A 13951-nucleotide genomic window follows, 5' to 3' on the forward strand; every position below is an offset into this window, starting at 1 on the left:
GGATGGCCTTCAAGACTTCGAGGACCACTGGTCCAAGTATACCCCAAAACTTGAGATAAAACTCAGCCGGCAGCCCATCCATTCCAGGCACCTTCCCTTTTCCCATCCTCCTAAGAGCGCTCTCAACCTCTTCTAGTGAAATCTGGGCCTCCATCACTTCTTTAATGTCCTCCGGCAACCGCCTGGACAAGTGTTCTAAAAACACATTTCCCTGCTCTACATCTATTTCCCTTTCCTTAAATAAACCTTGGAAATGATCAGTTGTCACCCTGACCATATCCTCTGGTTCTACATTTTCTTCCCTAACGCCATGCATTACCTTCCTACTCTGTCTGGCCCTAACCGACTTAAAGAACATAGCGGAACAAGTCTCATTGTGTTCTAGAAAGCCACTATGCGCACGCTCCAGGAAAGCTCGAGCCTTCCGCTCCTGCAACTCCCTGAGCTGCGCCTTTAGGGTTGCGGATCTCTCCCAGTCAAACGACCCGCCAAGGTTGCCTGCCTCGTACTCGAGTTCAATTAACCTTTGGATACGATCCACCTCCCTCCTCTCCTCCCTTTTTTTCCTCTTGCAATACCCTATTATAAAAGCCCTAATCCTCACCTTAACTAATTCCCACCACTCTAACACCCCCCTCGCACATGGACCGGAGGCCTTCAAGCCTCCAAAAGAAACCATAAAACCCCTCAACAAAAGCCTGCTCCTCCAGCACATCCCGATCTAACTTCCAGTACCCCCTACCAAAGAGGCAGACTGGCGACCCCACCTGCAGGAGCATCCCGTCGTGATCCGAAAAGAAAACAGGCAACAGCCGCCCAGACAACTTACCCAAAGACCTGGGTACAAAAATATAGTCGAGCCTCCGCTCAACCCCCCTGGAGTTGCGCCATGTAGGACCAGCCATTTTCGGAGTAGTGTGCAGACCACCATCAACCAGACCATGGCAAGCCATTAGCCCGGTAATGGCGCCTGCACTGCTATCCCCCCTATTCCTAAATCTGTATTAAAATCCCCCCCTATCACTAATTTCCTATTTGTGACACAGGGGAGTCAGACAGTCCACCATCTCCCTCCTGTCTGCCACCACCTGTGGCCCATACACCACCACTAATCAAAATTTACAATCCCTTATCGTGACATCCACCCCTATAACCCTCCCCTGCATTACCACAAAAGAATCCTCCACTTTTACCTCCCTGTGCCCACACAAAATCCCTACCCCCGATGAGTGCAATACCCCAAACCGACTCCCCCTTGTCCCACTCCCTCTTAAACCTACTAACATCCCCTCCATCCCTCAGGTGAACCTCCTGTAAAAAACTAAAATCAAACCCCACACCCTCCAAATAACTAAAAACCGCCCTCCTCTTAACAAAAACCCTTAAACCCCTTACATTTAAACTAACAAAAGTAAAATTAGACCCCATGAAATAATAAAATAAAAACATGTAATACACTCAAATTCTAAACCCAGACAGAAAAAAACTAAAACAGGAGACTCACCCGATGCTCCCCTACTCCATATCTACCGGTGAGAACACCATCCGTACTCCCCCCCTCTTCCTCCATCTCACCAACCCAGGATGCAGGAATAGTGTTTGGCCATCCCCTCCCTCTCACTGTCGGCCAATCGCACCCTCCTCTTCATTCTCTTCTTTGGTGATGGCGGCAGTGGAGAGATACTGTACTCTGGTCATGAGGCGTGCTTCCTTCCCCTCCTCTTCTTCCCCCATCCCCAGCTCCTGCTCCTCCCCCAGCCGCAGACGCATATGACCTCTGACGAGCCGGGCACCCCCGCTACAGGTGTGCTGACGAGCCACACCCGTGGCACGCCTTAGGCTTGTCACAATCCCTCACCTCGTGTTCCTCAGATCCACAAAATCTGCATTTTCTTGTGCTGCACGAGGCGAATATGTGGCCGTAGGCCATACAGCGCCTGCAAAATGGGGACTGACGTGCATAAAACATCGTCCCCCTGTCAGCCCCTAGGGAGAACATAGCAGGAGGATGGAGGTAGCCACCATGTCCCTTTGGGTCCTCCCTGAGGAGGGCCTGGAAGCCTCTCCTCCCATTCCAAAACCCAAGGGAGTCTTTGAGGTGCCTTGCTGAGGAGACGTTATCCATGTATCTCCATGTAAATGTTGACAGTTACAACCCTAAAGTTGTTCTTCACCAGGCTTGTTATTTCATAGTGGCTCAACGGCCTCTCACCTCCCACTGCTCTTGCCCTTCTCAGGATATCATCGTGTTTCTCCTCTGTATATAGTGCCACGTCGTATGCTCCCTCCAACGAGTTGCCTTGGAAACAAAACACGTCCTTCACCGTCAGCTTAAGAATCCCCATCAATATTATCCTTCCAAAAGTTTCCCGTCCTAAAGGCTCCAACTCCTTTTCCTTCCAAGCAAACCGAATCGTGTTGGCCAGCCCAATCCCAGGGACCGACCGTGTTGATGGATTTAGCACCATCTCCGCAAGGAGAATGGCGCACCCGGCTCACGTCCTCTTCTCTTCCAAAACAATGAAAAAAGAAAAACCAAAGTGACTGAGCCTATCTTTTTTTTTTTTATAAAAAATAATTTATTATCTTCAATACCATTCATTCTTTACAACTCATAATTTTCATACATACTCAAATAATGGTATTTTAATTTAACTAATTTAACTAAACATAAACCCCAAACAAAACCTCAGGGGAGCATCTTCCCTCCCGTCACCCTACAAAATACCTTTCCCTATCTCCCCATCCCTAATCTATCCCCTTACAAATCTAAATGACACCCAGCCCTAAACCCCCCTTCCACCTCTCCCGAGCAGCATGCTGCCCCCACTTCCTCTCCTCCCTCTTCATCCTCCCCCTCAAATCTCCTTCCACCCTCCTCACTATCCCTTCCACCCCCCAATCTCTCCCTGTCTTCACCATGTTCTGCCTGGCTTCCCACAGCCCCCGTTTAAAGAGACTCATGAGAAGCCAGAGCAGAAACCTGTCCCTATCCGTCCCTCTCGCTCTCCCTACACCTCTCTCTAACCTGGCCCACGTCAATACAAAATCCCCCCTTACCAAACCTAACAACACCCGTGCCCTAGACCATACTACTCCGGCAAAGGCACAGTCCCAAAAGACATGGCGCACAGTCTCCTCCCTGCCACAAGAGGATCTTGGACAGGTGGGGGATTGCACCAAACTATACCGGTACATGATGGAACGTACCGGCAAGCACCTATGGAGGCTCAACCAATTCAGGTCCTTGAGCCTGTTGTCCAGACCCCGCGTCTGCACTCCCTCCCAGACCACTTCCGAGATGCCCACTACAGGCACCGGACTCCCTGCCTTTCTGGCCTCCTCGTACAGGTGCCTGTGATCTAAACCTACTCGGGCAACTTCAACCTCAGGGTGCGCACGCAGCCACTTGGCCGCATGACCAAAGTGCCACGGCAGCTGTTCTGCCCGAGGACCCGTGTTAGACCACACCATTATGCTTCTCGCCTGATATGAGAAGAACACCCGCAGGAGGTAACCGGATGGGTGTATCACTGGATGAGCAAGCTCCGTTAACAAGAAAGAAACAAAAATTGTGTCCAGCTTGAGGGGGAAATGTGGTACCCCCCTACCTCCCTCCCCGATGGGACAGATCATGCGCGCCCTGGCGACCCACTCGCACCTGCCACTCCACATGAACTGAAACACAAGCCTCACTAGAGGCCTCCTCAGACAAGCCGGCAATGGGTAGATGTACGCCAAATACAAAAGAGACGGCAACACATCCACCTTTAGGACCAGGACTTTGCCCATAAAAGACAAATACCTAGCCTTCCACATTGCTAGCTTCCTCTGTACCACTGCGATACGCATGTTCCAGTTCAGCGTCGCTGAGCCGGAGGTCTCAAAATGGACCCCGAGAATCCTCAGGGCCCCCTCACAGAGAGATAACCCCCCGGGCACATCCGTTCTACCGCGCCATCTACCGAAAAACTTGACGGAAGACTTTGCATGGTTCAGAACCGCTCCCGACGCTCGGGTGAAATCCCCAAAGATGGCAAGGGACCTTGTCAGGCACGAGTCCTTGCACAGCAGCAAGGAAGTGTCGTCGGCGTACTGCGTCATCTTAACACGCAGCCCACCACTTCCAGGGATCAACAAGCCTTCCACCCCTGTGTCTGCCCTAATGGCAGCCCCCAGAGGCTCCATGTACAGAACGAAGAGGAGAGCCGAGAGTGGGCACCCCTGCCTGACCCCAGACGAGAGGTCAAAAACGTCACCCAAGTGACTATTTACACTAACTCGGCACCCCGCTCCGACATATAATGTACGAATCCATCCTATGAACTTCTCCCCAAATCCTAATCGACCTAACACTCTGAATAAAAAGGATCTATTCACGCGATCAAAGGCTTTCGCCTGATCTAGCGCTGCTACCATTAAAGGCAGTCCTCTATCTTCAACCCAAGCGATGGAGTCCCTGATTAACTGTAGGTTCCATCTAATAGAGCGGCCCTCTACCCCGCACGTCTGATCCTCATGAACGACGTAGGGAAGGGCTGTGCGCAACCGGTCTGCTAAAACCTTTGCAAGTAGCTTGTAATCTACGCACAGCATGGTCAATGGCCGCCAGTTGCCAAGGTCTGTTACTTCCCCCTTCTTATATAAAAGTGACAGCACACCAACAGCCATTGATCCCCCCGGGACCCCCGTCTCAAGGATGGCCTTCAAGACTTCGAGGACCACTGGTCCAAGTATACCCCAAAACTTGAGATAAAACTCAGCCGGCAGCCCATCCATCCCAGGCACCTTCCCTTTTCCCATCCTCCTAAGAGCGCTCTCAACCTCTTCTAGTGAAATCTGGGCCTCCATCACTTCTCTAATGTCCTCCGGCAACCGCCTGGACAAGTGTTCTAAAAACACATTTCCCTGCTCTACATCTATTTCCCTTTCCTTAAATAAACCTTGGAAATGATCAGTTGTCACCCTGACCATATCCTCTGGTTCTCTAACTATACTACCATTTTCTTCCCTAATGCCATGCATTACCTTCCTACTCTGTCTGGCCCTAACCGACTTAAAGAACATAGCGGAACAAGTCTCATTGTGTTCTAGAAAGCCACTATGCGCACGCTCCAGGAAAGCTCGAGCCTTCCGCTCCTGCAACTCCCTGAGCTGCGCCTTTAGGGTAGCGGATCTGTCCCAGTCAAACGACCCGCCGAGGTTGCCTGCCTCATACTCGATTTCAATTAACCTTTGGATACGATCCACCTCCCTCCTCTCCTCCCTTTTTTTCCTCTTGCAATACCCTATTATAAAAGCCCTAATCCTCACCTTAACTAATTCCCACCACTCTAACACCCCCTCGCACATGGACCGGAGGCCTTCAAGCCTCCAAAAGAAATCATAAAACCTGTCAACAAAAGCCTGCTCCTCCAGCACATCCCGATCTAACTTCCAGTACCCCCTACCAAAGAGGCAGACTGGAGACCCCACCTGCAGGAGCACCCCGTCGTGATCCGAAAAGAAAACAGGCAACAGCCGCCCAGACAACTTACCCAAAGACCTGGGTACAAAAATATAGTCGAGCCTCCGCTCAACCCCCCTGGAGTTGCGCCATGTAGGACCGGCCATTTTCGGAGTAGTGTGCAGACCACCATCAACCAGACCATGGCAAGCCATTAGCCTGGTAATGGCGCCTGCACTGCTATCCCCCCCTATTCCTAAATCTGTATTAAAATCCCCCCCTATCACTAATTTCCTATTTGTGACACACAGGGGCGTCAGACAGTCCACCATCTCCCTCCTGTCTGCCACCACCTGTGGCCCATACACCACCACTAATCTAAATTTACAATCCCTTATCGTGACATCCACCCCTATAACCCTCCCCTGCATTACCACAAAAGAATCCTCCACTTTTACCTCCCTGTGCCCACACAAAATCCCTACCCCCGATGAGTGCACCCCCCCAATACCCCAAACCGACTCCCCCTTGTCCCACTCCCTCTTAAACCTACTAACATCCCCTCCATCCCTCAGGTGAACCTCCTGTAAAAAACAAAAATCAAACCCCACACCCTCCAAATAACTAAAAACCGCCCTCCTCTTAACAAAATCCCTTAAACCCCTTACATTTAAAGTAACAAAAGTAAAATTAGACCCCATGAAAGAATCAAATAAAAACATGTAATACACTCAAATTCTAAACCCAGACAGAAAAAAACAAAAACAGGAGACTCACCCGATGCTCCCCTGCTCCATATCTACCGGTGAAAACACCATCCGTACTCCCGACATCCCCCCCACTTCCTCCATCTCACCAACCCAGGATGCAGGAATAGTGTTTGGCTCCGGGGTGCCCTGCACCCTGGGTCTACCCCCACAATCCTCCCCCTCCCCAGTGCTGCAGCTGGATTGGAAAAAAATCGGGGAGGCTGAGTCCCCAAACAAAAAACTCCCCACCTCCTCCTGTACCCAGTCCTGAGTCTTGTTAGGTGTGTCCCCACCCAACAGAAGTTGAGGGCCTGGGGAAACCCATCACTCTCTTGGCCATCCCCTCCCTCTCACTGTCGGCCAATCGCACCCTCCTCTTCATTCTCTTCTTTGGTGATGGCGGTAGTGGAGAGATACCACCCTCCCCCCCCACCAGCTCCTCCACCATACCCCTCATCTCTTCCACCAGGGCACTTTCCCCCCAGTCCACTTGCTCTTCCACCGTCTCCTTCTCCAACACTCCTCCTTCGCTTTCTTCTCTCTCATGCTCCTCCACTCGGTTGCCTTCTTCCGCCGCTTTTCCTGGTTTTCCTACTCCCGTGCCTTCCGTTTCCTTCTCTCTTCCATCCGCCGCTTCTTGCTCCTCCTCCTTCCTTGCGGCCTTCCCCTCTGGACCTGTACTCTGGTCATGAGGCTTGCTTCCTTCCCCCCCTCTTCTTCCCCCATCCCCCGCTCCTGCTCCCCCCCCAGCCGCAGACGCATATGACCTCTGACGAGCCGGGCACCCCCGCCACAGGTGTGCTGACGAGCCACACCCGTGGCACGCCTTAGGCTTGTCACAATCCTTCGCCTCGTGTTCCTCAGATCCACAAAATCTTCATTTTCTTGTGCTGCACGAGGCGAATATGTGGCCGTAGGCCATACAGCGCCTGCAAAATGGGGGCTGACGTGTATAAAACAACGTCCCCCTGTCAGCCCCTAGGGAGAACATAGCAGGAGGATGGAGGTAGCCACCATGTCCCTTTGGGTCCTCTCTGAGGAGGGCCTGGAAGCCTCTCCTCCCATTCCAAAACCCAAGGGAGTCTTTGAGGTGCCTTGCTGAGGAGACGTTATCCATGTATCTCCCCAGAAAGGCCCTCACCTCTTCATCCTTAACGTATGGGTTGTAAATGTTGACAGTTACAACCCTAAAGTTATTCTTCGCCAGGCTTGTTATTTCATAGTGGCTCATCGGCCTCTCGCCTCCCACTGCTCTTGCCCTTCTCAGGATATCATCGTGTTTCTCCTCTGTATATAGTGCCACATCGTATGCTCCCTCCAACGAGTTGCCTTGGAAACAAAACACGTCCTTCACCGTCAGCTTTAGAATCCCCATCAATATTATCCTTCCAAAAGTTTCCCGTCCTAAAGGCTCCAACTCCTTTTCCTTCCAAGCAAAACGAATCGTGTTGGCCAGCCCAATCCCAGGGACCGACCGTGTTGATGTATTTAGCACCATCTCCGCAAGGAGAATGGCGCTCGTTCTCTTCTCTTCCAAAACAATGAAAAAAGAAAATCCAAAGTGACTGAGCCTATCTTGTGACAACTAACACAAAGACAGGAACAATCACCCACGAAACACTCAAAGAATATGGCTGCCTAAATATGGTTCCCAATCAGAGACAACGAGAATCATCTGCCTCTGATTGAGAACCGCCTCTGATTGAGAACCGCCTCAGGCAACCATAGACTATGCTAGAAAACCCCACTAAGCCACAATCCCAAAACCTACGAAAAACCCCCATACATAACACAACACAAAATAAACCCATGTCACACCCTGGCCTGACCAAATAAAGAAAGAAAACACAAAATACTAAGACCAGGGCGTGACATGACCTTACCGTGAAATGCTTACTTTACATGCCCTTAACCAACAGTGCAGTTCAAGAAGAGTTAAGAAAATATTTACCAAATAAACTAAAATAAAAAATTATAAAAGGTAACAGAATAACATAACAATAATGAGGCTATATACAGGGGGTACCAGTACCGAGTCAGTGTGTGGGGGTACAGGCTAGAAGTAATTTGTACATGTAGGTAGGGGTGAAGTGACTATGCATAGATAATAAACAGCGAGTAGCAACAGTGTACAAAACAAATGGAAGGAGGGGGGGGGGGGGGGGGTTCAGCTGTGCAGCCTAAGTCAAGGAACAGAGAGCAAGCTTTTTTTCTACTTTCTCCAATCATCAATAGCATCATGTAGCCCATATACGTTTTGATTTCTAAGACATTCTAAGGATTGCATCATTCACAACTAAAGGACCTGTTTCAAATAATCACTTTTATGCTCAACATTGACACTTCATATGAGGAAAAATATATATATTTCTATTTTATTCAGCTAAATTCAATTACATTCTTCTTACTATAAAATCATATAATATAAAATAATGGTGTGGGACTTATAAGCATATCTTGTCAGCTAAACGAACCGACATGGAGCATAGCTAGATAACATACAGTAGGCCAACTCATATTCCCTTCTTCTGAATTTTTTTTTTTTCATATCATGTTTCTTCAGACCTGACAAAAATAAATACTGGATTTATTGTGATGGTGTGTATTCAATTTATTTAGACTTTTATACATATTACAAAGCTACACATCTGCTTGTATGAGTGGAGGCCTGGAGATACTAAAAGTGTTTATGTTAACTAACGGTCAATCACAACGAGACTGGCAGTCTTATGTATGACAATAACTGTAACCAACAGCATATCTGTATTCTCAGTCATGTAAAATCCATAGATTAGGGCCTAATTAATTTATATCAAATGACTGATTTCCATATGAGCTGTAACTCAAAAAAATAATTGAAATTGTTGCATGTTGCATTCATATTTCTTTCAGTATATTATTTAAAGGCATGTTTGCGATAAATCCAACATTTTCTCATTGATCAAGTATCTCTTGTACAAATACACTGATATATAATATCAAACCTATTAAGTTACTGTGGGGCCATTACTCCTCGGCCATTACTCCTCATGCGGTGAAGAGCACTGGACCATATGGTGTTCACGAAATTAAGAATGATACATGTTTCACACATAATGAAAGTTTAATAAAGTAACGTTTTCCTCAAATGAATTGGGCGAAGAGGGTTGACGTGTAAATAGACCAAAAAGAGAGAGAACCCTTACTTAATCCTTTATTCGTGTAAAGAAAAATCAGATTTATTAAATGATCCATGTGGTGTATATTAACGTGCACTTCATTTAAAATAACAAGCTTTTAAAATTCAGTATCAGTGCATAATTTCTACTTAAAATATCAAAGGGAAGCAAAAGGCACCCATTTCGTGGAATGGATAGATGGCTGGATCTGAATAGGTAAATGGATAAATAAGGTAAATGGATGAGTGACTGTGTGAGGAGGCAAATGGATAAATGAATGGATGGAAGGTAGCAGATGTTTGTTGTGATTGTTTCAGACTGACAGTGAAACTTCTGCACTTTTTCAGTCCTGCTATTCTGTGCATCCTGTTGTCTGACAAATACAGAACAGACCTTCAATAAAGATACTGCTGTAGGGTGGGAAAATACTTCCTGGATGGAAGATTTCTGGAATCAGTATGGAATAAACAGGAAATCTGGAATCGTCCAACTAGGATTTCTGGAAAACCTTGGTGAAATGTTGGAATATTTTTGCTGGATTACTGTGTGACTGCTACATCACTGTTCTCCATTTACAACACAGTGACACACACGCCACAACAGTCTTTCTGCATTGAAAGACATTGTCTATCAATAAATAATCTCCCAATAAGAGAGCTCTAATATTCCTCTAAGGACTTGATCCCTGAGACTCAAGGTCTGACAAAATCAGTAGAACAATAGAAGATTGGCCCTTGTGACGACAGAGATTATGTCCAGTTGAACAGTAGAAGATTGGCCCTGGTGACGACAGAGATTATGTTCAGTAGAACAGTAGAAGATTGGCCCTTGTGATGACAGAGATTATGTCCAGTAGAACAGTAGAAGATTGGCCCTGGTGACGACAGAGATGTCCATTGACAGTAGTATATGACAGGGTAAAGCTGCGTCATTAAGCCATCTACACTTACAACAGAAGGTGATACATCTGTGTTAAGAGCTCAGTTCCAGGTATCACCATACGCATGTTTATGATTCTGCAGGGAATAGTGTTGCTGGATCACAATAACTGAATATTCACAGCCAACAGTAGAGTGTTAATATGCATCTAGTTCTCAGTATGAGTTGTTAACTCTCCAGAGTTCTATTCCTGGTGTCATTAGGATTGTACTGTATTATATTGCAAATGTGTTTTTAATACATTAATATTCACATAGAGCTAGGGATGTAGGGATGTTTTAGCTCCATGCTGTGAAAAATAAACAGGCAATGTCATGTTTATGTGTATTAAGCCTAATTTTTACCCTAGTCGGTAACCAACACAAGAACTACAATGACCTATGCAAAACCGTGGTCCTGCATAGTTACGTAGCAAACGTACACAGACAAGTGCAACCCTGCAATAATGAACTTGGGTTCTTGTGTTGCGTATATACACGCAAGGGGTAAATTAGGCATAATTGTCATTTTCTTCTTAGTGAGGAGTGATGTCACTAGTCTACACACACCACCTCACACCTACCTTTAGAGCAGAAGAGTCTCTACAGTCTGAGATCAAGACATACCAGCTGATTGAGTCCATCATGATATACACTCACCCAAACACACAGCTACCAACCCATCAAATTGTATACCGTCAGTTACACATGACCTGCACATAAAAATGATTCTCACTTTACAGAACACCTATACACTGCCACCGTGCATCAACAGTTTGTAATGAGTCTGTTCAACTAGTTTGTAATATATCTCCTGCACTAGGATCTCCATAGAAGAGCTACACCGTCTCCAGCCTGTGATCCACGGTGACCGTGTCAGTGTTACTGTGAGATAGAGATTAGGCTGTTAATTACACACCATATCTGCTGTTTACACATTGGTGGCCTCAGAGATTTATACCCAGATCAAACTTACCTGTTTGGCCCTAAAATGACAGCAGCGCCACACTTGAACACCCTCCATTAAATAGGGAAACATGTTTGTGGTAATTAATGCAGCATTTGTTGGAAACAACAAAGAAAATAGAGAACAAATCTGAGCATGACCTACATTTTACACGAAACAAAACATTAAAGTAGGTTATTTGTTCACCTACTGGATGAAAGCACAATCAGAGAGTCATAAAATAAAGAAAACATAAGTGTGTTTTGAGGTGTTATGTAAAAAGAGATCCAGTGTACTCTGGGTGAGTTAAAGGGCGAGTCTACCGTTACCTGTTCCTGGCAGTGAGACTGACCACTCACCGGACTGGACTCCCTTCAGAGGAGAGAGGGATAAGTAGCCTGTACCTGGTCCTGACCGGAGCTCCTACTCTGGGACTGAACTAAGTAGAGAGACTGGGTGTAGCCTAGCCTTCATCCTGTGTTTATTAGGCTAGCTCTAGTATTTACCTCTTAGGCTAGTACTTAATGTTGATGTTCTACAATCTCAGTTCCTTTATAATACTTAAAGAATACCACAAGGTTCCATTTTAGGACCAGTTATTTTTACCATTTAAATTAAGCTAAGGCTAATGTTAAGCCTTGTTTAAAAGCTAGTGTTTGCTTTTAATACTCCAACACAAATCATCCTGCCAAGACAACACTATGAATTTCACAAAAAGTAGTTGGAGGCTGGAATACTGGAGAGATGTTTACATATTGTTCACATAAAGGACACAATAATATGGAGACTATACTGCACTTCACCAAATGAATAGAATGCTTAAATAGAAAAAGTAAAATGACCAACCTCTGCTTGCTTGCGCCACACGTCCAGGTTCTTGCGTTGAGCTTTGGAGAAATGGTCCCATGCCTTTTGTTTGGAAGCAGCGTGGAATACAGACACAATCTGCTCAACTGTAGCAGGGGATGCAGGGGCCAGTTACCATCCAGAGAGAGAGAGGGCAGGTGGGAAGGAGCAGAGGAGTGAGAAAGTGGAATCAGGTAGGAAGACACCTTACTGTATGTTGATGTGTTTTTACTGTTATTTTCTGTTCTATACAGTATAGTACAGCTCTGGGTCAGAGTCGCGAGTCACCCCGCCTCGAGGTGATCACAGAGAGCCCGTCCTAAAAACGCAACAGGAAGATCAGACGGCTAGCAGCAGGCGCCTGCTCTATTCACACACACCCCTGCCCTGACCATGGCCTCACACACTTGCTTGCACACACACGCACGCGCCCACGCACACTAACTGCTCCTCTTTCTCTCCTCTCCTCCTCAGTGATACAGACTCAGTAGAGATTGACTGTAGAACAAGGGAATTCTCTGAAGGGACAGAGATCTTATCAAGAGATCAAAGTAAAGTCTCTACCACTAACTGAAACCCTCTTTTCGTCTAAAGCCTCTCCTGTTTTTAATTACAACACATGAGTTGCCACCTTCTATAGGAATTTAACGACTGCATAGGGCTATGTTTTGGATGACTGGCTGCGAATGTTTATTGAATTGTTTTATTTCTGCCTTTTCTATTCCAGACATTCTGAAATTCACTAAAGCATCCCATGTATGTAACTTTAGTCTTTCACTTTTCAATTTATAGCCTATAACGACTCTCAGACGCTCTGAAGGCCACAATCAAAGGCTGTCTCTGTGTCTAAAGCCTGTTTCTGAGACTGGGGCTGTGTGTCAAATGGCAACCTATTCCCTACGCAGTTCCCATAGGCCTCTGGTCAAATGTAGTGCCCCTCGGAACAAGGTGCAATTTGGGATAGAACTTGGCTCTCCTCATTACTGTTCTTATCGTGGGTTAGATAGAAGGGCTGAGTGGTCATATCCCTAAGCCTGAGTTAAGATGACAGCTTTGATTCAGGGCTGGTGTAAGACACGTGTCTGTTCATCCCACCCTCCTAATCACTCCTGTGATTGACAGCTGGGCCTGGTATTAACAACCAGCCTCAGATTAGTTACAAGAACACGCTCAGTGTGTGAACCCAGAGCAATGGAGAAAATTACTCAATAGGTGAAAATAGATTAAGCTAGAGATTGTGAGACTGTACTAATTGTCATAACACTTTTCGTTTCTCATAATTAATGTGTGTGAGTGTAGTGCATATGTGTATGGTTGAGTGTGTGCATGTCAGAATGACCCATTTTACTCACCTGTTGATATAATGCAGCATAGTCACAGATTGTCCAGACAGAGTACTCACACAAGACATAGTTCAATAAATGTTCAAGAGGTACGTGTCTAGATCAGTAGTGGCATCTCAGAATCCTTCATTTGATGGAAGAGATTGATGGGGAAGGAAGGGGAGAGCAAAGTATAGGTTGTGGCCTCGCCTTTTATGGGTGTGTGTGTCTGAGTCCGAGAGATAGCTGATGGATAAGTGTATGTTCTTTGTTGTTATTTGTAGAACTCCAGCTAGAGTTGTGCCAGCATTTCTAAATGAGGCCATTAACTATCTGTCAACCAGGTTTATCTTGTAGATGAAATATGCAGTGGCAAAAAGACAAACTAAAATCTACCAAACAGGATGGACACAGATCCAAATCTAGCTGTGATCTTCTATAAAGATCATCCTGAGTGAAATACGAAGCAGGACTGGTCAAAAGCAGTGCACTAAATAGGGAATAGGGAGCCATTTTGGACACATCCCTGTTTGAATAACCTGCTTCAGAGCAGGCTTTTTAAAGGAA

General features: G+C 46.4%; 1 protein-coding gene across 2 annotated transcripts in view; it reads right to left on the reverse strand.

The window, feature by feature from the left end:
- The window catches only part of LOC109905334 (ecto-NOX disulfide-thiol exchanger 2-like), a 256082-nt gene that overhangs the window by 46200 nt on the left and 195931 nt on the right, over nucleotides 1-13951 (reverse strand). For both annotated transcript variants that reach the window (XM_020502640.2, XM_020502641.2), the window contains exon 8: nucleotides 12063-12169. In XM_020502640.2, the coding sequence (XP_020358229.1) occupies nucleotides 12063-12169 (107 nt within the window). The remainder of the gene's footprint in view (nucleotides 1-12062; nucleotides 12170-13951) is intronic.

Source organism: Oncorhynchus kisutch, linkage group LG15 (assembly GCF_002021735.2).
Source record: "Oncorhynchus kisutch isolate 150728-3 linkage group LG15, Okis_V2, whole genome shotgun sequence".
NCBI classification, from domain to species: domain Eukaryota; kingdom Metazoa; phylum Chordata; class Actinopteri; order Salmoniformes; family Salmonidae; genus Oncorhynchus; species Oncorhynchus kisutch.